Genomic DNA, 21,511 nt, shown 5'->3' with positions numbered 1-21,511 from the left:
TGCCTGCACAGTGGTGTGGTACCAGGAGGGAATTGCAGTGCTGCCTGCAGTGCTTTTGGGGTTTGGCAATGAAGCTGCCAAGGGAAGCCTGCAGCATGTGCAGAGTGAGGCTGTGGTGACAATGCACGCCTGTGTCACACGTCACAGCCCTATGCCTGGCGGGCCTGAGCTCTGCCAAGGACTCGGATTCACATCCAGGAGTTGTGTTTGTCACAGGATAGCATGGCTGATCCCTTGGAATGTCTCTGAGGTGCTCCTGTGCGTGAGCCTTACGTGAGTTGTGAGTTACAAAGCCAGAAGGAGTTTCTGAAGTTCCTTTTGCCTTTGGCCAAACACTTACATTAATCTGTTGGCCTGCAGTGCTGTCATCCCTGGGAATTCCTCTGAGCCAGGTGTCCTGTCCCTAAGGGTGCTGTGTGCTGCTCATCCTCCATTTCCAGCCAAATCTTTCTCACCTGCTGGGGTCAAGAGAGAAAAAAAACAAGCCAAGTATGTTTTTGGTGCATTAACTGTCGTGTTCTGTTCCCAGCTTGCAGTGGCCAACAACAGGATCATTACACTGCAGGAAGAGATGGAGCGGGTTAAGGAAGAAAGCTCCTACATCCTGGAGTCCAGCCGTAAGGTTGGTGGGTGTGTGTGTGTGTGATTGCTGGGCCCTGGGGCAGGCCCAGCCCCAATGCCTGGCTTGGAGCAGAGTTCATTTCCTTGCCTGTCTCACACAAACCCCACCAGGGATTAGGGCAACAGCAGGTGGGCCCTGTGCAGAGGGAGCAGATGGGCCCTGCCCCAGGGAATCCTAGCTGCCCCTAGGGATGGAGCAGGGAGCTCCCACACCTTATGGCTAGCTGGGCAAGGTGTCAGGGGACACCTGCCCAGGAGGGAGGGGGACTTACTGTGGGGGGGACAGGCAAGTGAGGAAATGGGAGTTGTGCTGGTTTGTCCTGAATCGTTGCAGAATTCCAAGTGTTGGGGAGAAGCCAGTAATGAAGTCAAGTGAGGGCTGGCAGTACACAATACCAAGTGACCTGTGTCTGTTACCTCAGGCCACCAAGGACAGAAGTGCTGACGGGCAGGCACTGACTGAGGCACGGAAGCAGCTCAAGGAGGAGACTCAGCTGCGCCTGGTGAGGACTGGGGGGCTCGGGGCTCACCCCACAGGGCTGCAGAGGTCACGGCCGTGCTGAGCTCTTGTTAGATATATATGTGTGGGGAGAAAAATGCCTGACCTGAAGGTATTAATGAAGTGACATCTGCTTTGGGAGATATAAAATCTTTCCTTAGACCCCTCCATCCTAAAGACAGGCCCATGCAGAATTCCCTGACTCTCTGCTAGCCGTGCTGCATGCCTGGCTGTGGTGCTGCACTGCGAGTTACCCTCCTTAAGGCATGTGTCAGATGTGTGACTCTGAGGTTGTGGCAGCAGCACACTCGTGGGTAGGGACTGCTTGGGCAGAAGGGAAGGGTGGTTACCCCTGGGTCATGAGGACAGCTCCTGGAGATGCTGGGGGCTCCTTGTGTTCCAGGATGTGGAGAAGGAGCTGGAAGCGCAGATTGGGATGCGGCAGGAGATGGAGCTGGCCATGAAGATGCTGGAGAAGGATGTCTGTGAAAAACAGGATGCACTGGTGGCACTCAGGCAGCAGCTGGACGATCTCAGGGCTCTAAAGCATGAACTGTCTTTCAAGCTGCAGGTAGGGAGTTAAGGAAATGCAGGGAATTCCAGATGAAAGTGAGAGCTGCTGTGCTTTTCTTCCTTCTGCCTGTTGGAGAGGTGCTGGGTGTGGAAGGGTCACAGGCTGTGCAGCACACTACTGTCCTGCCGTGAGAACACGGGAACGTGAGGGAGGGTAAAGGTGAATGCCATTTCTTCTGAACAAAAATCTGTCATGGTCCAGAAATTTGTGTCTGAGACAGGGGAAAGCCTCTTGGGTGGTCTTGTGGTGTGAATAGAGCCGTGGGAGCTTGTGTTCCAAGAGAGTCTGGAACACTGCAGAGCCTCTGGTGTAGCTCATGTGTGGTGACACAAGCAGACTCTCCAAACAGCAACACAATGCTCAGAATAGATCCTAAAATCAACTTGCCAACAGGAAATAGTTGCTTTTGCTCTCCTTGAGCCAATGGCTTTGTTCAAAGCAGCTGAATTATATTAAGACATTGACTTTTAGCAAACACTGCATCATGCATTTTCCATATGCAGGAAGCTTCATGGATGGTGGTATTGCCCTGTTGTGGGGTCCAGATGGAGCCTGCACCTCTACAGCGAGACATCTGTCCTCTCAATAATGACCTGGCATTTGCTTTTCCAGCACTTTTTACTGCCTCTTTGCCTTCTGCCTTGTTGTTCTGTGTGCCGAATGATTTATGGGGGGTTTATCTGGGATTTACTGCTCCTTTTCCCAGAGTTCAGACATGGGAGCGAAACAGAAGAGTGAATTAAACAGCCGCTTGGAAGAAAAAACAAATCAGATGGCTGCCACCATCAAACAGCTGGAACAAAGGTAAGACAGGAAACCTGAGCCAGGATCACCTGGTGTGTCCTCTAGTGTAGTGTCCCATGGATCCAGAATGGGCCAGGGGAGAGTCCCAGTGCTCTGCTAGACAGAGCTGCCTGAGGGGAGCAGTGGGAGCAGCACCTCTGGGATTTGGTTAATGAGCAGTGCATTGCACTCCATTGGGTGCTCTCATGTTAGGGTTTCTGTAGACAGGGTGGTTTTCTTTGTAACATATTTATGTTTGAAAACGTTTCGTGATACCTACTCAGCTAATTCATATGTTCTTTTTCTCTTGCTGTTCTTATTTTTTCCATTTTCTCATCATCCTCATTCTGACTTACTTATACAGTGAAAAGGATTTGGTGAAACAGGCAAAAACCTTAAATAGTGCAGCAAACAAACTGATCCAGAAGCATCATTAGACCTTTTTATGTCTGGCCACCTCACAGCTCTGACATCAGAACTCATTTATGAGGAGAGAACTTGAGTATTGCTAAAAGCAACTGTTCAAATGTTAATTGTCACCTAAAGTTGATTTGGAATTTGCCGCGTTTTTAAAATCAGTGAGTTTTTCTGCCGAGATGTAGTCGGGTCTAACAGTCCCCAGCCCTGCCATTTAAAGCGTGTTCCATACCAAGGAGCTGGCCAGCGAGCGCCCCAGCAGTGGCTGAGGTGGCCGTGCGCGGGCGCTGCCGTCACCGCCCGCGGCAGCGCGGCCCTGGGCGCACGCGGCTCCGCCGGGGCCGCGGCCAGCTCGGGACGGTCAGCTCCTTCTCTGTGTTGCCCTTTTGTGAAGTAGATGAGAAATGCATCCCTGGAAGTTGTTGACAGTAGTTGTGTGCGTGCCCCAAGCCGTTCCCCGATCTCTTCTGTTCTGTGGGTCCAGCCCCGAGTCCGAGCCGAGCGGGCGCGACGCTGGCCCGGCACCGGGAACACCGGCCCTCCCGTAACCGGCCTGCCTGGATTCTGCCTTAGGGACCTGGGGGGAGGGGGGGGACTTATCCTTATTCCTTTAAACTTCATGTGTCCAGAATTAGTAGCTATAGGTGTCTTAGAGTAACACGATAGAGTGGTAAGTTCCGTGGAAACCTCCTTCTCTTTGCATTGCTTCTACCTCTGCCAGGAATCCCTCCAGACATACCCTGTGGTCCTTCCTGACCCAAGGAAGTGGAGGAGAGGTGTTTTGGGAGGTCTCTCCCCTTCCCAGAAAGGGGAAGTTACCAGTTTTATAAGAAATAATCTGGTCGTTGTTTAGAAGAAGCAAAAACACATTAAAAAAGGGAGAAGGAACCCAGTGTGCAGCAGTGGGGAGTGGAGATGGAAATTTGGTCCTTGCCGTTTACTTGTCCAAGTAGTTGGTGGCTGAAAAGAGTTGCCTTTTACACTTCTTGCATTTTCTTGTGAGTTTGCCTTGCTCAAAACAGATGGAGTTTGCTAATGGAACAAGAGCTAAAGCTTGGAAATGCCTCTTAATAGGAAAAATAATTGCCAGTTTAAAACCCTGATGCAAAATCTGAAGTAACTGTAGCTTGAACTATTGTAAACTAACATTCTCTGATCACTGAAGACCCTGTGCTGGCCTCTCGCAGGCTTTAGGTTTGTAAGTGCTCCTCGAGGTATTTTTTCTTTTTGAAGGTTGGAGTTTGGGAGTTTCTGAGTCGAATCAGGGGTTTTTTGCTCTTTGAGATGCCTGTAGTAGTTCTTTCGTGGCAGTCCTCCTTTTGACCTATGGGCCGGTGCTCCTTGGGGCAGTGGGTGTCAGATGTGACAAGCCCAGGAGGGAGCACCTTGGTGTGTTTAAAAGTTCCATGGGGCTCAGCCTGGTCCCTGTGGATGTGAGCATGGGCCACTGTGGGGCTTGTTCCCCAGGCTCCCAGCACAGCCCTGCTGGGAACCTCCCTGCCATGCCCAAGCTGCATGCTTGAACCTATAAACTCACCCCTCAGTAACCTGCTACTAGAAACTCATCCTAACTCTTTGGAGAAAAAGTAATCCTAAGGGAAAGGTGGAAGCTTTGATCAAGGAGTGTGAACAACTGGTTAGGGTGGGAAGCCCCTGCCCCATGGCACAGTTCTGCTGAAGGAACAGGGTTTTGGATGGTGAGGTCTGTGCTGAAATCAGACAGATTTAAGGATCTGGCTGCTTCTGATGTCAGGCCCTGAGTGGGAATGTGGCAGTGTACTGATGCCTGGAGCTTGAGCCAAAGTGTCCATCCATGGGAGAGACCAGGAACATGCACTAATTCTCAATAGAGTAGCTACAAACTATGTTGCAAGTTCCAGTTACCTGTGCAAAGCCGAAATGTAACGTACATTAAACTCCAATTGGACTTAAAATTCTGTGTACTTGAGGTTTGCTTCGAATCTGGATAAAAGTGATGTTTTCTGTTTCTCATCTAATGGCTGTAAACTGTAGTGATAGAATAAAAACTATTAAAAACGAGAGCTTCTGCCTGGTTCACCTACATTTTGCTTTGCTTTGAACTTTTTTCCTCCTTTCCATTGTTTTTACCATTCTCTTTTTTTGGCTTTACCTTTTCACTGGGTTTTTTATTTGTTGGTTAAACTCAGTCTTCCTCCCCACCATGGCTTTTGTTTTTTATCACAAGTTCATGTGGCTCAAATCCAGATTGCGACAGGCAGAGAAGGAGCGGCAGCTGGCCCTGCAGGACAACCGGCTCTTCAAGCAGGAGTTTGGGGACAAAATCAACAGCCTCCAGCTGGAAGTGGAAGAGCTCTCGAGGCAGCGGTGAAGAGACCCTTTTCCAACCTCTTTTCTGGGCTGTTGGTGCTGTGGCCAGGGGAGAGCAGGGGGGATGGTGGCAGAGGGAAGCAGGGGATGGAGAAGGGAGTGAGCCAAGTTGTGTGTTAGATGCCACGAGGTGGAGCTCCAGGGAGTGAAGTCCTTGGTCAAAACATCACTTGACACTGGCACAGGCTGCCCAGAGTAGTTGTGGATGCCCTATCCTGGCAGTGGTTGAGACCAGGTTAGACAGGGCTATGGGCAGTCTGATCCAGTGGAAGGTGTCCCTGCCCATGGCACAGGGTAGAACGAGCTAGTCTGTAAGGTGCTTGGCAATTCAGACTTTCTGTGATCGCCTGATAATTGAGAATCCAAAGCTAACATGAACAATTTGCTGCTCTTGGCCAAGGATTGAACAGCCAAGTCTGTGCCTGGAGCAAACACTGAAGGTGCTGGAGCAAGGACAGTGATTTTGGTTGTCTTATCTGACACACAGTACTTTGACATACATTTTTTCCCTGTTGGAACTGCTCTTAGTTTAGCTGGAACTCAAACAGAGACCTTGTCAAAAGCCATCACATCTTCCCCTGCAGCCTCATCACTTGACGAGTGACAGGGACACAGACAAGTCTCCTTCCTTAAAAAAGAGGAGCATCTCCTTCAGCCTTGACACGTCTGTGGCTTGTTGCAAGGTCATTGGGATGAACTCTGTGGGAGCATTGCTGGATGCACGGAGGTTTTTGTCCCTTTTTCCCCTCCTGGCCCAGCTTTTCGTTTCTTTTTTCCTAAAGCTGCTCTGCCAAGCACCAAGTGGCTTTGGTCAGCCATTGGTGTGAGGTCCAGGGTGTGCATGGGTGAGCTCAGGAGGACACGGGCAAATGGGTCCGGTTTTGCATCACTTGGATGCTAAATGGTGCCAGAATTAGATGAAGGGCTTGGAGATTTTTCATCCTGACGCGTTATGGCTAAACACACTGCGAGACAACCTTGGGTTCCAAGAGGCAGTTTTAGCTCTCGAGTTAGGGGTGTGAAGAAAGGGTCAAACAGCTCATCACTTGTCAATGCCAAGTGTCCCCAAACTGTCCTTTATTCACAATTCCACCTGGCATTCCAGGAGCCACCTAGAACTGGAGCTAAGGCGGGAAAGAGACAGATGGTCTCACAGTCACCAGCGCAGCCAAGAAAGCAAAAAAGGCCCAAAGAATTGGCTCAGACAGGTAATGTGACTTGGGTTTTGGCTTGGGTTTGAGGTACAGTTTCCCTTGCTTTTACTGAGCTTTCTTGGGCAGTAAATGGTTGTTGTTCATGTGCCACAAGCTTTGGGAAGATTTTTATACACTCTGAACAGGCAGTTTGAATTGCAATGAGAACTGTGCAGTAACAGAGATGGCTTCTGCAGTTCCTTGTTTCTCTCTGGTCTGCTCGAATGGTGCAGACCATTTTGTCTTTTTTGACCAGTGTTACACAATTTCAGTGAAGCGCTTTAGGTCTCATGGCTCAGCTGTGACCTAGGTGGGGAGAAGAGAAGGATTATTTTCTTTGCTGGATGGGAAAGTTTTTCTCTGGTCAGCTTTTACAAAACCTCTTCAGCCCATCTTCATTCTCAGCCTCTGCTCTGCAAATAACAACTGGGGGCTGTGGCTCCTGGCAACAGGAAGTCTTGGGACCTCTGCCACAGCAGAGGGAAAGCACTGAGAGCTGCTCCCAGGGGAAACTGGGACCCAGATACCCCTCTGTGCCAAGGAGGGGCAGAGCAGTATCCCAAAATAGGAGTGCCAGTTCTCCCCTTGCAGTGTGGCAGGAGGGAGACTGGAGTACTCCTCTAGTGCAGCTGATGGGTGAGTGTTTCCTTTTGGCAGGATGGGAAGCTCAAAGTCCAGGAAGAAAATGCTAAACTGAAGCAGCCGCTGAGAGAGAACTGTGTCCTGCCACACAGGTAAGGAAGGGCACAAATCTCATCTCCGCCTCTCGTTCCCCAAGTCCTGCTTTTCCTTCTCCAATGTCTGTGCCAACAGAGAGTCGGGAATAGTCCAACTTCCCTTTTTAAGAAGGATTTCCAACCTCATGCCCTTGGTTGAGTTCTTTGCTGCTTTTCTGTAGCTCTCAAAGGGAAGGAGCAGGTTCTGTTGTTTGCCATCAGTGCTTTCAGATGGGAAAAGCTCTGTGTCTCTCCTATTTACCTTTGAATTGTTTTCCATCTAAACCTGCTGTTTACTAATTTTTCTTACTGAAGAATCCTTGGTAAGCTAAATGCGAGACCTTGGAACTCACGTCCAGAAGATCTCTGGTGAGGGAAAGAAGGGTGTTTGGACCTCCTAAAGAGAAGCTGTTGGAGAAAGAGCTTCAAGTGTGATTTTAAGAAGATGGCTGTGTAAACTTGTGCTTCAGGTCACTTGTTTCCGAGCTGAATTATTACAGGGGAGGATTCTTGCTGCAGGATTTGAGTATTTGGTTTTAGGAGTTAAAAGGTGTTTTCAAAGCCCCTGGGCACAGCTCAGTGCTGAGGCTTTGGCTCAGGATGGAACAGCCCATTGGAAGTGCTCTGTCAGGGCTGTGCTGTGCCCTCGAGGCACTCTTCATTGAGTTAATCAGTGAGTTAAACAGTGAGTTAATCAGGAAAATATCCTCTTAAAATAGCATAAAGCAGTTCAAATCTGCTTTACCAGATATTAAAAACCTTCCAGGCCTGACATGGTTTTTACCCCTGTTTCACCTGGAGTGTTTGGGCAAGTGAGGGTCAAGTTGATGGTTTACAGGCCTTGTGGTGCTTCATGGCTATGTTTCACAGCAGGGGTAGGGATCAAACCTGTAGGCTTATGTTTAAAGCCAAACTGTTTTGCTCTAACACCTTAACAGTCTTTTCTGTGTTCATGATCCCTGTTTCTCTTCTGTTCTGAATGCATTTTGCAATTTTTTCTTCTGCTCTTCCCATTGAACCAGGAGTGCCACTCAAAAATCTGGGAAGGGTTTTAAAAACGGGTTGAGGGAATTCTGTGATAGCACAGATGTTTTCTTTAAAGGCTCTGGTGAGGGAAGGCCTGCTCCAAGTGATCTGTTGTTCCCTTGTAGGTCACCCAGTGGCACACAGGAAGAGCAGGTGGGTGCTTTTGCTCTTTTCCTGTAAATCAGCTGGACCAAAATCCTTCCCCTCTCCTCCATGCCCCTGGCAAAGCACAGCCAGACTCCCACAGAGCCACTGGGATGCCTTGTGCTGTCTCGTCCACTGGGAATTTCTGCTGTTGCCAGCTTGTTCCCAGTGAAAGCCATGTTTACTTTCCCCCCTTGTTGCTGTGAGCTCTGCCACAGGAGCTGTGTAAAGCAGAATCTCTTGGTTTTGGCTTGGCCTGTAGGAGCAGCTGTCGGGGCCTGGACATGCCGAGATCTGCCAGCTCTGCCAGGAGGAGGGCAGCCGGAGCCAAAGAAAGGCAAGTCCTGGGCTTGAACTGCCATCTCCCACACCCAGTGTCTCTGAGTTCCCTCTGCTTTTCGTTATGGAATAACCTGCTGGTGAGCTGTTCCAAGAAATGAGCCCTTGCAGGCCCCTCTGCCCTTAACAGAGCTTTGTTCAATGCTGATGGGGTCATGGTTCCTTGCTCTGCCCTGTTCAGTGGTTTGGTTTTCCTCCTCCTTAGGAGCTTCTTCCCTTCTTTAGCTCAGTGTTTTCTCTTCCCTGAGTTGATCTGCCAAGACCTGGAGCTCTCCTTGAAGGCTCTGTCCTTTTCCTGCATTCCAGAACATCTGCAAGAACTGTGGGGGCACCTTCTGTGAAGCCTGCTCGGTGCACGAGCTGCCCCTCCCGTCCAGCATCAACCCCGAGCGCGTCTGCAACCCTTGCCACCAGCGGCTCATCCAGCAGTATTCCAGCAGCCCCTTGTAGGGGACGGGTGGCACACAGGTGACAAACAGCGGCTGTGGCTGACGGTGTTTCTGGAGTTGCTCAGGGGGAAGGTGAAGACACTTGCCCATGTGCTTTGGAGGTCGGATGGGAAGCAGCTTCTTGGTGTTTAGAATCTCCTGTTACTCAACCAGCAGTCTGAGCCCTGAAATCAGCCTGTGCTCTGGAGAATTCCATTGGCAATGTCACATGGGGCAGCCCCAAGGTGTACCTGAGCAGTCTCAGGACTCTGGGAGCCCCTGTCCAAACCAGAGCTGTTGTCCACACGTGGAAGTCGGTAGTGTTCTCACCCTCACATGTGTGGCACGGGTGTGTGCTGCTGCTGCTGAGCAAAGGCTCCCCAGAACCCAACAGGAGTGTGGGTATTCCTCATGTCTGGCTGCACTTGAAATCCCATTTCCCCTTTTCCTTTTGTCCTGGACAGGCAGGCTCCTCCTGGGAACCCTGGGTGGTGGTATGAGCAGGGTAGGTGGGTCACCAGTGAACACCTCCTCCCTGCATTTCCTTGGCTCAGGGCTCTGTCCAGGGGCTTAGTCTGCACAGGGACGCCCCAAACTAAGCTGTGAATGTCCTGTTCCCCCTCTGGGCTTTTAGGGGCTGGGCCCAATCCCCATCACAGAGGTTTAGGGCCGCTTGGATCCACCTCTCCACCTTGCGCACATTGTTACATATTGAAATGTTGTTACAATAAACCCAGCATTTCACTTTTTGTTGGATCAAAACCAAGTGGGAACACGTTTCACCTGTTAGAAAATTTAATTGCACATACAGTTCAGAGAGGTTTCGTGGCTTGTGCCACATTATTCTTTGTTACTGTTCCCTCAAGGGATTTTGCTAGTCCAAAAAGCGGTGGTGGGTTTCCTGTGTGACAGAGTGTTGACTCCTTTTCCTACTGGCACCTCCTGCAGTCTCTGAGACCACAGAAGGTCCTGTGCACATAGAAGAGGGATGCATTGCTGTGACACATGCACTGGGGTTTGGACAGATGTTGTTAGGGGATGTTCTGGTCATTAGATTGGCTGGAACCACATGAAAAAGCCTCTTGGAGCCGAGGTACTGACGTGGTTGGTACTGCTTTGTACCAGGAATCATCTCTGCTCGATCTTTTCAGACCTTGGCAGGTTCAACCACCCAACTTCTACTCTTCTCTGCTCTTCTGCCCCCCACAGCAGCTTCCCGACCCTTTTCCTTGCTGATATCCCCTTAAGTATGGCAGGAGTTGTAAACAGTGTTGAAATACCAAAAGTCTGGAATTCATGTGAATTCCTGAGTTCTCTGAAGGGGTGAGACACAGGCAGTGGATGGAGGAAACACTGAATTTAGTGTCAATAGTTTTGAGTACTTACTGTACACATCCAGCGGTGTGAACTCCTGCACCCAACCCCAGTGTGACAGAGGAGAAAATAAGACCCAGGCAATGCAGAGAGAGCATTAAACTGGAAATGGAGGATTAAACTCCATGGAGCAGGGAGGTGGCTGAGCCCCTCCAGAGCACAGCACTGGTGGCTGCCATGGGCCTGGCCATTTGGAAGGTGGGAGCAGGACTCTGTTGGCTGCCAGCTCCCTCTGTGCTCAGGTACTCTCTGTGATGCTAGGGTGGGCTCATAACTGGACCTTGGGAATGGGGGGGACAGGTTTTCTGATGTTAATTTTGTTCCACACAATAAAAAATCTTGATCATTCATATCCTGCCTCCTGAGTGGTCTTTTGACCCCATTCCTCTTGGGCTGGAGGTATGAAAGGATTCAGAGCAACAGTGTGTACCTGTGTGAGATCTTAGATCACTCAGCTGTTAATTGGCAATCCTGGTGTTTTATTAATGCAGCCTGATGCACCTGGAGCCCTGGACTGCTCCACCCTGGCGCCTTGGCCATTCCCACTCCACTGCTGCTGGGGAAACTCCCCACAGCCCATCACATTTATTACAAGCTCTTACATAAGGCTGAACTGATCTTAGCTTGTCCTCCTCGCTGACTGGTGACACTTGGACCTGATCTTCACACTCTCATCCACGGAATGTGTTTGCCTGGCCTAAAAACAAGGTAGAGGAAAAATAGAAATCATTCACTCCCTCAGTGTGGATGTTTTCCTTTTTGTCTCCAATGCCCACTGTAATTTATTCCAAATTAATCCCCTCTTAGAATGAAATAGTGCTGTTTGGCAATAGTTAAATACCCCAGATTCCAGGTGGGACTGCAGCACAGGCACACGGGGTTGGGGGTGTTGAATTCACCCAGCACAAGCACCAACAGGAGGGAGCTGTCCCGGAAGTGTGGGACTCGGGAAAGAGGTAAGACTGCACATCCTGAACCTGCCCCAAGGACTTCTCCCTGGCCTGGATTACAAACCCAGGATGGCTGGGCTGCCCTCCCTGCTGCAGGGACCAGGGCTTGGGGAGCAGGGACCACACCCCCCACTTTCTGAGGGGAATTCATGGAACAAGCTGCCCACCCTCTTTGATGGTCACACCAAACCGCACCCCATCCAAAAGACCAATTACTATGAGCCACATCACTAGGAAATGTTTAGCCATGTTTCCTCTCCTTGCCAGGAAATATAACCCCATCAGAGCTTTTCATGCTGCAGTGGAATCTGGAGGTGCGGGCTGTGGGATCAAGACTGGACACCTGCTGGGGGTGGTTCCCTTCAGCCCCTCCCTGTTTTACCCTTTGGGCTGTGAGCCTGGGGCACGTGTTGCTACAAAGACAGCAGGAAGGACAGAGAGGGATGTGCTCACCAAACCTGTGCCGCTGTCACTAGCAGTTCTCCTGTCCCTTGGGATGTTCATTCAGGAACAATTCAATGGCACTGCACTCTGGGCAAGGGAAGAGAGGTGGGCTGTTAGACACATGCGTGTGTTACACTGGTTTTTTTTTTCCTCTGCAAAGCCCGTGGCACATCACAACTTGAAAAGCCACCCTCAAGTGATCCCTCTGCACAGTGTACAACAGCAGCTGGATCAGCTGTGCCAAACCCCCTGAGGTCTCAGTCCCAGGGCTGTAGGACCCCCTCTCTTTTTCTGACTTACCCATCTGTGACCCCTCTTTGGCCATTGCTGCGACTGCGTCCTCGTGGCTCTTGAAGTGCACATCTGCCTCTCCTGTGGCATCTCCATGGGAGTTATATTCCACCAAGATCCTCGTGGGCCTCAGTGGAGCAAAAAACTGAAAAGCATGAAGGGGGATACAATATAAGAAAATGAAGGTAGTATAGAAAGTAATCTTAGCCCTAAGGAGTTGCAGCTGAGCCAATGATGAGATATTGGCAATGGGCCTGACTCTAACAGCCGCAGCTGTAGCCAGTAAGCAGCAGAGCGTTCTAACAGAGTGGATGGGCTGGGTGAGGGGAACTGGAGTCAGCTGGCTGCTGTGAGAAGGAGGAACAGTCGGTGCTTAGAGGAGCTGCCCAGGAGAAACACCGAGGAGGTACGGAACTCTTGCAATATGGAACCTGCGCAACGTAGTAACAACAAAAGCAGGAAAGAGTTTGGTGAGAAAGAAACAACAGTAATGCACCCTATTCCCCAGAAACTTAATGCTTTACTCCCAAAACCTGCCAGCCTATGGGGGAGGGTCTGAGCAGCAAAAGGCTCGCTGACCCATCTGGGTGAAGCTGAGGCACTCCCCAGCCACCTGTCCCACCCCCTGTGAGCTCCTGCCATAGGAACTCCCACCAGGAACAAAAATCCTCACACAGCACTGGCACCCATGTTCTGTACACACCAGTGCAGCTACATCTACACTGTTAACATTTCTGTGCAGTCTGGTCATTTGCTGTAGATTCTCAAGGGCTCCTCAAGCCCAGTGATGGACACTAGGACATCCCAGCCAGCCTTCATTTTCTTATTCACAGAGAGGAGCAAATCTGTGCTGTGCCGGAGGCCACAGCTGCCCAAAGCCACATGGCACTGAGGACTAAGAGACATCAATTAATTAAGAGGCTGCAATCCCTGAGGGTTTGCACAGGTAATGACAGAGCCACACTCCATCCCTAACCTGTTACTCACATTTATTATGTCCTGGGCACTAGCTTGGGAAGGAAAACCTCTCATGTGGACAAAGTGCTGTGGTGGTGATGAGGCTTTCTCAGACTCTGAAACGTTCCTGGAGCTTTCTGTTCCTTCCCTGCTCAATTCTGTGGAATGAAGGGAAAAACCATCACTAGTGTTTGCAGTGCCTCCTCCCTCACGTGAAAGCCGTTGGCACATGGGGTGACACGAAGGGGCCTCGAGGAGCACTCATGACAGGGAGGGACTCACTGATTTCTCCTTCGGCATGGGAGCCTGCAGTGTGTCTCCAGCCCCTGTCTTCAGAGATGGACTCATACTCTCTTCTCACCCTGGAATAGGCTGTCAGCTGCTTGCTGTAGGGCATGTGCCTTTGCATCTGGTGCTTTCTGCTCACGTACACCTCTATGTACCTGGAGCCCAAAGGGAGAGAGCACATGGCACACCTGGCACTCAGGCCTTGGATAAAGCACCTCCCAGCTATGTCCTGCCTTGGCTCTGCTCAGGTACTGGGGGTGAGAGCCCTGCCAAGGCACTGAATATTTAATTCATTTCACTGGCACAGTTCTCTTTGGGGCCGCTTTTCCCTCGCTGCACTTCTGCCAAGTGCACTGACTCCTACAAACCCGAAATCTATCACCCTACCCAGCCCCAAAACAGGTCCCAGAACAGGCAGACCCACAAGATGCACGTGGTCACAGGAAACACTTCAGGGGAGCCCTAGGATTTTCCATATACCTATGAAATGGATGGGATTTCCCCAGCAGCGTTAAATCAGGTAATTTCCAGAGCACTGAAGGAACAGCGTGATGACAAGGAAATATGGACATCCAAGGGAGGGAGCCTTCCACCCTTCCTGAAGGGAGTGGCCAGAGTAAGGGAAGTAACCCTGTGTACAGGCTGACAGAGCTGACAGCTCAGCCCCCCACCCCGAGTCCCCACTCAGCACTGGGTGCTGCTGGAGGCCAGCTCTGGATAAAACCAGGAATAATGAAAGGGAGCAAACTGCCAGCAGTTTTGAAAACACCTCCATTTCATGGCTAATCACAAGGAAATGGAGGTGTGTGAGCCAGATGGATGAGTCAGGTCAGCTGTTGTTCTGACAGAAAAAAATTAACAGTAGATTTGGAATCAGGCTCTATTCAAGAGAAGGCAAGTCCTATTTATTCAATTAATTAATTAATCGATCAAAATCTGCCTGTGGAGCAGCTGTTTGCTTTTAGAATGAGCAGGGAGGGTGACAAACACAAGGAAATGCAGTCTGGAAACAGGAAGTAAGGAAATAAAAGGAAGGAAGTTGGTGTGCAGTAGGAGAGGTAAGGTTTGGAGAACTCTTTTATTATGTGGGGTGCAGATCAAGTTTTATAGCTTATCCAAGTCAGAAAACTCAGCAGGGAAAAGCAGCCTTGGTTGTTTGGGCTTTCTTTCCTGAGCACAGCTCATTTAAAAGCTGTGTGGATGTGGTGCTTACAGACAGGGTTTGGGGCCAGGCTGGGCAGCGGTTAGTTAATAGCTAGACACAATGATCTTAAAGGCCTTCTCTAACCTAAACGATACTATGACTCTGGGAAAAGGTGGCCTTGTGCTTCTGCTTCTGTTTGAGAGGAAAGAGGCTCTTGGGAGGCAGGTGGCACAGGGCACAGTGCTCTGGAATAAAATGGTGTAATTCCCCAAGGGGATGTGGTCCCCCAAGAGGTGGGAGATGGTGCAGGGCTGGCCAGCAGTCCCTGCTGGGAAGGGACTCCAGCCAGGTGCTTCAAACAGGCACTCTTTGAGAGGAAGCACTGGCTGTGCAGGGCACTGGGCTGAAGGGCAGGAGGGCAGCTGCCAAATCTGCCCAAAGCATGGAGGAACCTGCTGCAAATCTGGCAGGATCACGTGTCTGAAGGAGGCAAAGGATCCCTGTGCACTGAAGTCTGGGCAGACTGTCTGTCTATCATTCCCCACTCTGGGGGCTGTCACCCCTTTACATTGGGATGAGAATGCCTTCAGAAATACCTGAAAATCTGCAGGCTTTCTGTGAGGCCCCCAAGCCCCCCAGACTATGAGCACTGCAGAAGGCTCTGCCCCCCTGAATCGCACTGTGAGTGTGAGATGAGCTGTTTCACCCAGCAGGAAGCTCCAAGCTTCACAGGTGCTTCACACCCATTCTCCTGCCCCCTGAACTCCAGGGAAGCACCTACCTGCTTCCCATATATTCCCTGTGCCGTAGCAGGGCCTTAGCTGCCATGTCCGGGGTGGCAAACTGCACGAAAGCTTCTCCTGTTCTTCTGTCTCCCCGGTAAATGAAAGCTATGTCTGTGATTTTCAAACCTAGAGATGGCAGGGGAGAAAAAAGCATTGACTGTGGCAGAAACTTGTGCTATAGCTCAGAAAGCCTTTTTTATTTCCCCCTTATTTTTCTGGTTTTTGACTAGCAAATCAGGCAGCTAAATAGTTCTGAAACAACTGCTCATGCTGGCCTAAGTGCCTTTTAAAAACTCTGATTTCTTGCTTTAAGGCAATTTTCACAGAAGACTTAATTAAGAAAGGAATCAATTTGAGGTTTCAAGTAAGTGAATCCAGGTTCGGGACAACAAGTAGATCCAGAGCACAGGTGTTCTGGAAATTTTCTCTTATTATGGTAGTTTTTTTCTTTAATTCCTCCTGGCCCCAAATCAGAGTGTTGAAAGTACTGATCCTGGGTAAGACCTGCACAGGGTCAGAGGGGCCAGAAAACTCTGCAGGGTGCTCAGAAAGCCTGCGTGACTTCTGGGGAACAGCAACTCCTTGGGGTATTTAAGGTGTTGGAGGCTGCACGTGCTTTGCCTTGTCCCGTGAGGAACAAAAGCATCAACCTAAGGAAGTGAATGCCTGGCGAAGGAAGGGCATGGCCCAGGCTGAGTTACCTGAGAAGAAATCTGCAATGTCCTCCTCAGTGGAGGTGAAGGGGAGGCCTCGGAGCAGCACCACTCCGTCGCTGATGGCCTGCGACTCGTCGCGCAGGTTGCGCAGCAAGCCCTCCACGTCGCTGTCGTGCACCTCAAACACTGCAAGGAAGGCGGCCACGGAGCCTTGTCCCGCAGGGCACTGCAAGGCAGCGCTCTGCAGGCACTCCCTCTCTCCCCTAAGGCAGCTTCCCCCCTGCAAAGCTCCATGCTGTTCCCTCCCCCAGCCCATGCTCCGGGCTCCCGCCCCTCTGCTTTCCCTGGCCAGCCCAGGACATTTTGGCCCAGCGGCGCCAGATCCGCTGCTTGGCTTCCCCCCTGCCCCTCTGCACTACCCAAGGAACTCTATTCCCTGGGGGATTTCCCTGCAATGTTAACTCCTGCTGCTCCAAACCCACCTTTCACGTAGCGAGGGCCCATGTACCTCAGGTGCTTCTCCAGGGCTCTCTGCACGTCCGCTTTGGACTCCAGCTCGATCAAAGCATCCCCCCTGCGCCTCCCATCCCTGTTTAACAGGAAGTGTATCCCGTTCTCACCGTTGCGAATTCTACAGCCTGGAAACCAAGGGATACACAACACAGGAACACACAGGACCACATCAGCCAAGGGGATCGCTGTGTCCTGACTGCAGGGCTGGGGGCTCGTCCCCTCAGCACTGCAGAACAAAGGGCACCACGCTTGCTTTTCTAACATGAAGTCTAACATCAAACTGACTTGCTGTAGTTTGGCAGGCTAGCAAGTAATTTAAAAATTGCATCTGGGCCCCAGCAGGTGCAGCACCGCATGACAGTAGGGAGGATCAGCCCCACAAAGGTATGTGAAAGCTATGAATTAGGGTTCAGAAAACAACACTGCAGTTTGAACTAATTAGTAAAAAGCTCCGGTTTCTTAAAAAGAGAGGAGTTTGGGCCAGCCATAATGGCCTGTAAGAGCATCCCTTTGAATTGGATTGCCTTTGCTCTGAAGACACTGATTAAGAAGGGAAAGACTTGTGCAAATTAATTTAAGAGACCATAAGGATGAGCTTCTAGTCAGTGTCCAGCACTGTGGATGTTGATTATTCCCTTTATATGTGTCAGTCGTGAATAATTTTGCAGCAATAATAAGACCTCATCTTTCTCTGGCTAACGGTCTCCAAATTTTCCTTCTGTTAAGCAGGCATGAACTAATGGGCTAATACCAGCACGCAGAACAGTTAGCCAGAAAAATGAACACCCATACTGTCAAAGAAAGTAAGGACATCTTCCTCGGTGCACGAGAACGGGAATCCTTCTGCCCTGATGAGGTAGACCGTGTCGCTCTCTGCCTTGGGTGAGGCGGGCTTCTCCTCTGAGAGGCGACCTTCGTGGGACGGAGCATCCGTGACCTGGCGCGGACACACGAGAAGAGCCCCGAGTGAGGGGCGGTTTCCCGCGGGGGTCGGTGCCCGCCATTTTCGCGCGGCCGTACCTGGCTGTATGCGCGGAGGGCGCCGCGGAGCGGGCTCAGGGCTGGGAGCAGCACCGGGGCCGGGGCGGGCCGGGGCCGGGGCAGGCGCAGCGCGGGCGGCAGCGCCGGGCCCCGGCCCAGCAGCAGCGCGGAGAGAGCGCGGCGGGCGGCGGCGACCACGGCCATGCCGGGGATCGCGGCTCCGCCCCTACGACCTTCCCTCCTTCCTTCCTTCCTTCCCGGCAGGCGCTGCACGGGAAAGTGCTTCCCGGGCACGGCGGGCTGTCCCCCCGGGGCTCGGGGGTGGCCGCCGCTCTGCCCGCACTGCGGGATCCCCGGGACAGGGTGGGCGGGTGCCATCGCGGCTGTCACCGCGGGCTTTTCCTGTCGCAGAGCTTGGCTTGGAATGGCCTGGCTTGGAACGGAACTTAAAGATCATCCCGTTCCACCCCCTGCCATGGGCAGGGACAAGTCCCACTGGACCAGGTTTCAAGCCCCGTCCATCCTGGATATGAACACTTCCAGGAATCGGACAGCCACAGTTTATCTGGGCACCCTATGCCAGGGCCTCACAGGGAAGAATTCCTTCCCAATATCACACCTGACCCTGCTTTCTGTCAGTGTGAAGCCATTCCCCCTTGTCCTGTCACTCCAGGCCCTTGTAAGTAGTCTCCATCTTTCTTGCAGGCTCCCTTCGGGCACTGCAAGGCTGCCATTAGGCCACCCTGCAGCTTTTCTTTTCCAGGCTGAAAACATCCTAATTCCCCTAGCTTTTCCTCACAGCAGAGGTGCTCCCTCCCTCTGCTAACAGGTCCATGTCCTCTCAGTGCTGAGGACCCCAGGGATGGATGCAGCATTCCAGGTGGGGTCTCACCTGAGCAGGGCAGAAGGGAGGAATCCCCCCTCCCCTGGTGCCCACGCTGTGGGGATGAGCCTAAGGCACAGAGGGATTCTTGCAATAAAAAAGTTTTAGGTTGGGCTTCGTCACCGACAAGCCTTTCACACCCCTTCCTTGGAGACTGATTTTCCAGGAGAGATGATTTTCTGCCCCTCACTCCCATCCCTGCTTGAAGGTCTCAACAGGCAGAACCTGTTCCAGGAGGTCTGGGAAGACAGTCCTGCTGTCATTGTTGCATCCAAGAGGGATAAGGGGGAAAGAGCTGGCACCAGCTTCTCCTAAGTGGTGAAGGTAAGTCATGCTGAACCCAGAAAAAAATTTTTAGGATGAAGCAAAATGAGTAGGAAAAGGCAAGCTGGAATCCCAAACCCCAACGGTGGAGGAACCCAGGGAGGGAATGTGGAGGCTCAGATGCAGAGTATTTAGGCAGGTGTCCCAGAGGAGGATGGGCCAGGCCCAGCAGGACCCCAGCTGGATCAGGAAGACCATGAGAGCCATGACAGCCAGGATACTCCTGTCTTTTCTAGCACCCCGTAGCTGTAGCCTGGGCGATGCCAAGTAAGAGTTGCAATTTCAACTGCGGACCACCAAACCCAAAATACAATCTCGGGTTTTCCAGCACAAGTCTTTCATCTTGCTGCGCTGCCAACACACTCATTTATCAGAAGCCTTGAACGTTTCTTATCACCATTTTGAAAATGAGAACAAGCGACTCTCTGTCACCCTCTTGTTGCTGGCTGATGCTTTGGTAAACTGTCCCTTGTAAGAGCCTTGCAGGTGGCAGACTCCAGCCCTGAGAACAGCACAGCCTCTTGACAGCAGCACTCTCAACCCTTCTGGGCTTTCAAGGTAAATCACGTTTTTTGCACATTCCCAAAGGAATGTTGACCTCGGTGCCCAAGTGGTTCACATTGCAGTCCTGCATGGCCCACTTGCCAGGTTTCTCTTCAAAACCTTCTTTAAATAAGCAGGAAAATGTTAGAGGAGAAAAAAAAAATTAAGATAACCATAGGAATTTATCTTGAGCACTTATCTCTATCTAGATTGACTTTGGTGCTTTCAGTTTAACTGAATAAGCAGATCCCTAAATCTTAGGGACTGAGGGAATGTTAGGGGCATTCTTCTCCTGTGAGCCAAGCAGGCTGCAAGGAAAAATCTCTTGAAGGGATGCACATCTTCCACCTATTTTTCCTTTGATTTGCTTGCTTCCCAAGTACAGGAAAAAACACCCACTGCTGCTTGTCTGGCAGCTTGTCAGGTTCTGTTAGTGAGAGTTTCCTTTAGAGGGCACCGTGTTGTTGGGCAACTGCTGGCACTGAGGTTTCCATGGAATCTCAGAGCTTCCCTAGTTACATGTCGGATCAGAGTCTCTGCACCTATGGGAGATGATAAAAGTCATCCTAGGACAAGAGATTTTGCATTTATTCACTCGACAGAACTGCTGTGGAATGAAGTTGCCTTAGGAGAGGGAATCTGCCTGTGCAGAAACAGCAAATCTCAGGAGAGGCCTTCATACTGCTGTGGACCAAGAATTTATCTGCCTTGGACAAATTATCTACCTGGCAGGATGCCTTTTTCTTAAAGAATGTTAAACAGGTTGTTGTTAAGAGCAAATGATTCCAGCTATTCTTTAGTCTGTTCAGACTAAAAATGATGATCAGGAAATCATCGGATGTGATGCTAAGACAAGTGCTTATACTGGGAAACATTCCTTATCCCTCTTTCTAATCTGCCCACAAGAAAAACTGACCTTATGGTCTCTTGAAGTATTTGACGAAATTATTTATACGCTGTGTTATTTTTCACAACAAAATGCTGTTTTCCTGTTTTTGTATTCCCGATCCATGCTCATTTTTTCACACTGCTTTCAGCTCTGTGTTTACCGAGCTGTGCTGAAAAGCGAGAACTTCAGCCCAGGACCGAAGCACTTTGCCGGCCCGAGGGCCCTTCCAGAGGAATTCTTGAGGCTCTGCAGTGCTGGATAAAGGGAGATGACAGAGTGCCTCCCCCTTACGTAAGGCTGCAGCTCCCTGCCAGCCCCCGGGGCCGAGGAGAGCCCTTCATGTGACCCTCAGCCATCCCCAGCAGCCCAATATTAATGTGAGACATAAAGCCTGCACGTTACATAAGCGTCTCTCCTGGCCAAGTGTTTCCTGCTGCAGCAACCGAGGTTTAATTTTAACTTGCCGCTTCAAAAATGAAACGTTCTGTGGGTAGGAGGAAGTGTAGGGGTGGGAATGGAGGTTATTCGTGTGCCAGCAGGAATGTGCCAGAAAGATCAGTGATGTGTTTCTGTTCGATTTACGTGGCCAGCTTAAGTCTGACAGCATCTGTGACAAAGTGCTCCAAGAGCCATTCAACGCTTTGGCTAATGCAGCCAAAAGGAGAATTGCAAACGTCGTGAAATGCTTTTTAATTACACCGTTGCTACCCAGTAAAACGCTGGCTTGTAAAGGTGTCCTATAAACAATAGTGCAATTTTAATTTACTTAGAAATGCACTGACCTGGCATTTTGACTTAGTCTGAAGGACAGAGAGTGGAAAATGCAGTTTCAGCATTTAAAACCGTGAGGGAAGCAGATGACTGTCAGTGTGGCCACCTAAGGCTTTAGAGCTGAAACCCCTGATGTGCCGGATGGAAAGTTAGCGTTGTGTGGGACTGTAGCCTGTTTCGATGTGCTGATTTTTCCTGATAAATCCGAAAGTCATCAGGCTTTCCTCTGGCCTACCTGCAGCAGTGTGAGGTTTTTGGGATGGCCAATTCCCCTTGGGGCAGGGGGGAACCCCTGGAGGTCATGCTGCCTGTCCGGCACCCCCTCCAAATTCTGGCTTCTCACTGGCCTAAACAGAGCCAGATTTTTGTGTGAAAATTATACCCTCGGATTGCAATTTCTGCCATAAAGAGCACTGCGATGTGACTATATCTGCCTGCCAAGGGTTTCTTAAAAAAACTGCAGTTTTTTTACCTCAGAAGTTTAGGGTTTTTTACCTCAGCCGCCCACAGCGTCACCTGAGGGGTGCGCCTCCTTTTGCCCACCGCTTGCCCTCACCCAGCCCAGTTAAAAATTACTAACAAATATTAGGAAATATTAGAATCCCTTTTGTCACGTTTTGCTCAAGGAC

General features: G+C 50.7%; 2 protein-coding genes across 16 annotated transcripts in view; one reads left to right on the top strand and one right to left on the bottom strand.

The window, feature by feature from the left end:
- Positions 1-10,811, top strand: part of RUFY3 (RUN and FYVE domain containing 3) — a 31,128-nt gene extending 20,317 nt beyond the window's left edge. For 3 of the 14 annotated variants that reach the window (XM_084205004.1, XM_084204999.1, XM_084205005.1), the window contains 10 exons: positions 530-622; positions 1,044-1,124; positions 1,524-1,691; positions 2,401-2,498; positions 5,121-5,240; positions 6,349-6,451; positions 7,094-7,170; positions 8,304-8,331; positions 8,585-8,659; positions 8,968-10,750. In XM_084205004.1, coding sequence (XP_084061130.1) covers positions 530-622; positions 1,044-1,124; positions 1,524-1,691; positions 2,401-2,498; positions 5,121-5,240; positions 6,349-6,451; positions 7,094-7,170; positions 8,304-8,331; positions 8,585-8,659; positions 8,968-9,111 — 987 coding nt within the window. In that variant the 3' untranslated portion in view covers positions 9,112-10,750. The other 11 variants (XM_084205000.1, XM_084205001.1, XM_084205002.1 and 8 more) reach the window with 9 other exon arrangements.
- Positions 10,812-10,932: 121 nt separating this feature from the next.
- On the bottom strand, positions 10,933-17,705 carry GRSF1 (G-rich RNA sequence binding factor 1). Of its 2 annotated transcripts, none has more exons than XM_084205009.1 (10): positions 17,512-17,705; positions 17,284-17,428; positions 16,461-16,616; positions 16,024-16,164; positions 15,319-15,448; positions 13,388-13,548; positions 13,136-13,263; positions 12,158-12,293; positions 11,867-11,944; positions 10,933-11,160 (listed from the first exon to the last, which is right to left on the bottom strand). In XM_084205009.1, exons 1-9 carry the CDS (start codon positions 17,674-17,676, stop codon positions 11,886-11,888), a joined length of 1,221 nt encoding a protein of 406 aa, XP_084061135.1. In that variant the 5' UTR covers positions 17,677-17,705; the 3' UTR covers positions 10,933-11,160; positions 11,867-11,885. The 2 variants fall into 2 exon arrangements, with proteins under 2 accessions (XP_084061135.1, XP_084061136.1); XM_084205010.1 differs by having other exon boundaries at positions 11,872-11,944.
- Between the last annotated feature and the right edge of the window lie 3,806 nt (positions 17,706-21,511).

Source organism: Fringilla coelebs (assembly GCF_963513975.1).
Source record: "Fringilla coelebs genome assembly, chromosome: 4".
NCBI classification, from domain to species: domain Eukaryota; kingdom Metazoa; phylum Chordata; class Aves; order Passeriformes; family Fringillidae; genus Fringilla; species Fringilla coelebs.
This window is presented reverse-complemented; position numbering and strand designations above follow the sequence as displayed.

Coding starts and splice junctions, on each gene's coding strand:
- GRSF1 (XM_084205009.1), bottom strand. CDS start 17,676: ATGGCCGTGGTCGCCGCCGCCCGCCGCGCTCTCTCCGCGCTGCTGCTG. Junction 16,617..17,283: donor TGTCCTTACTTTCTTTGACA/GTATGGGTGTTC, acceptor CTTGGTTTCCAG/GCTGTAGAATTCGCAACGGT. Junction 11,945..12,157: donor CAAAGAGGGGTCACAGATGG/GTAAGTCAGAAA, acceptor TCCCTTGCCCAG/AGTGCAGTGCCATTGAATTG.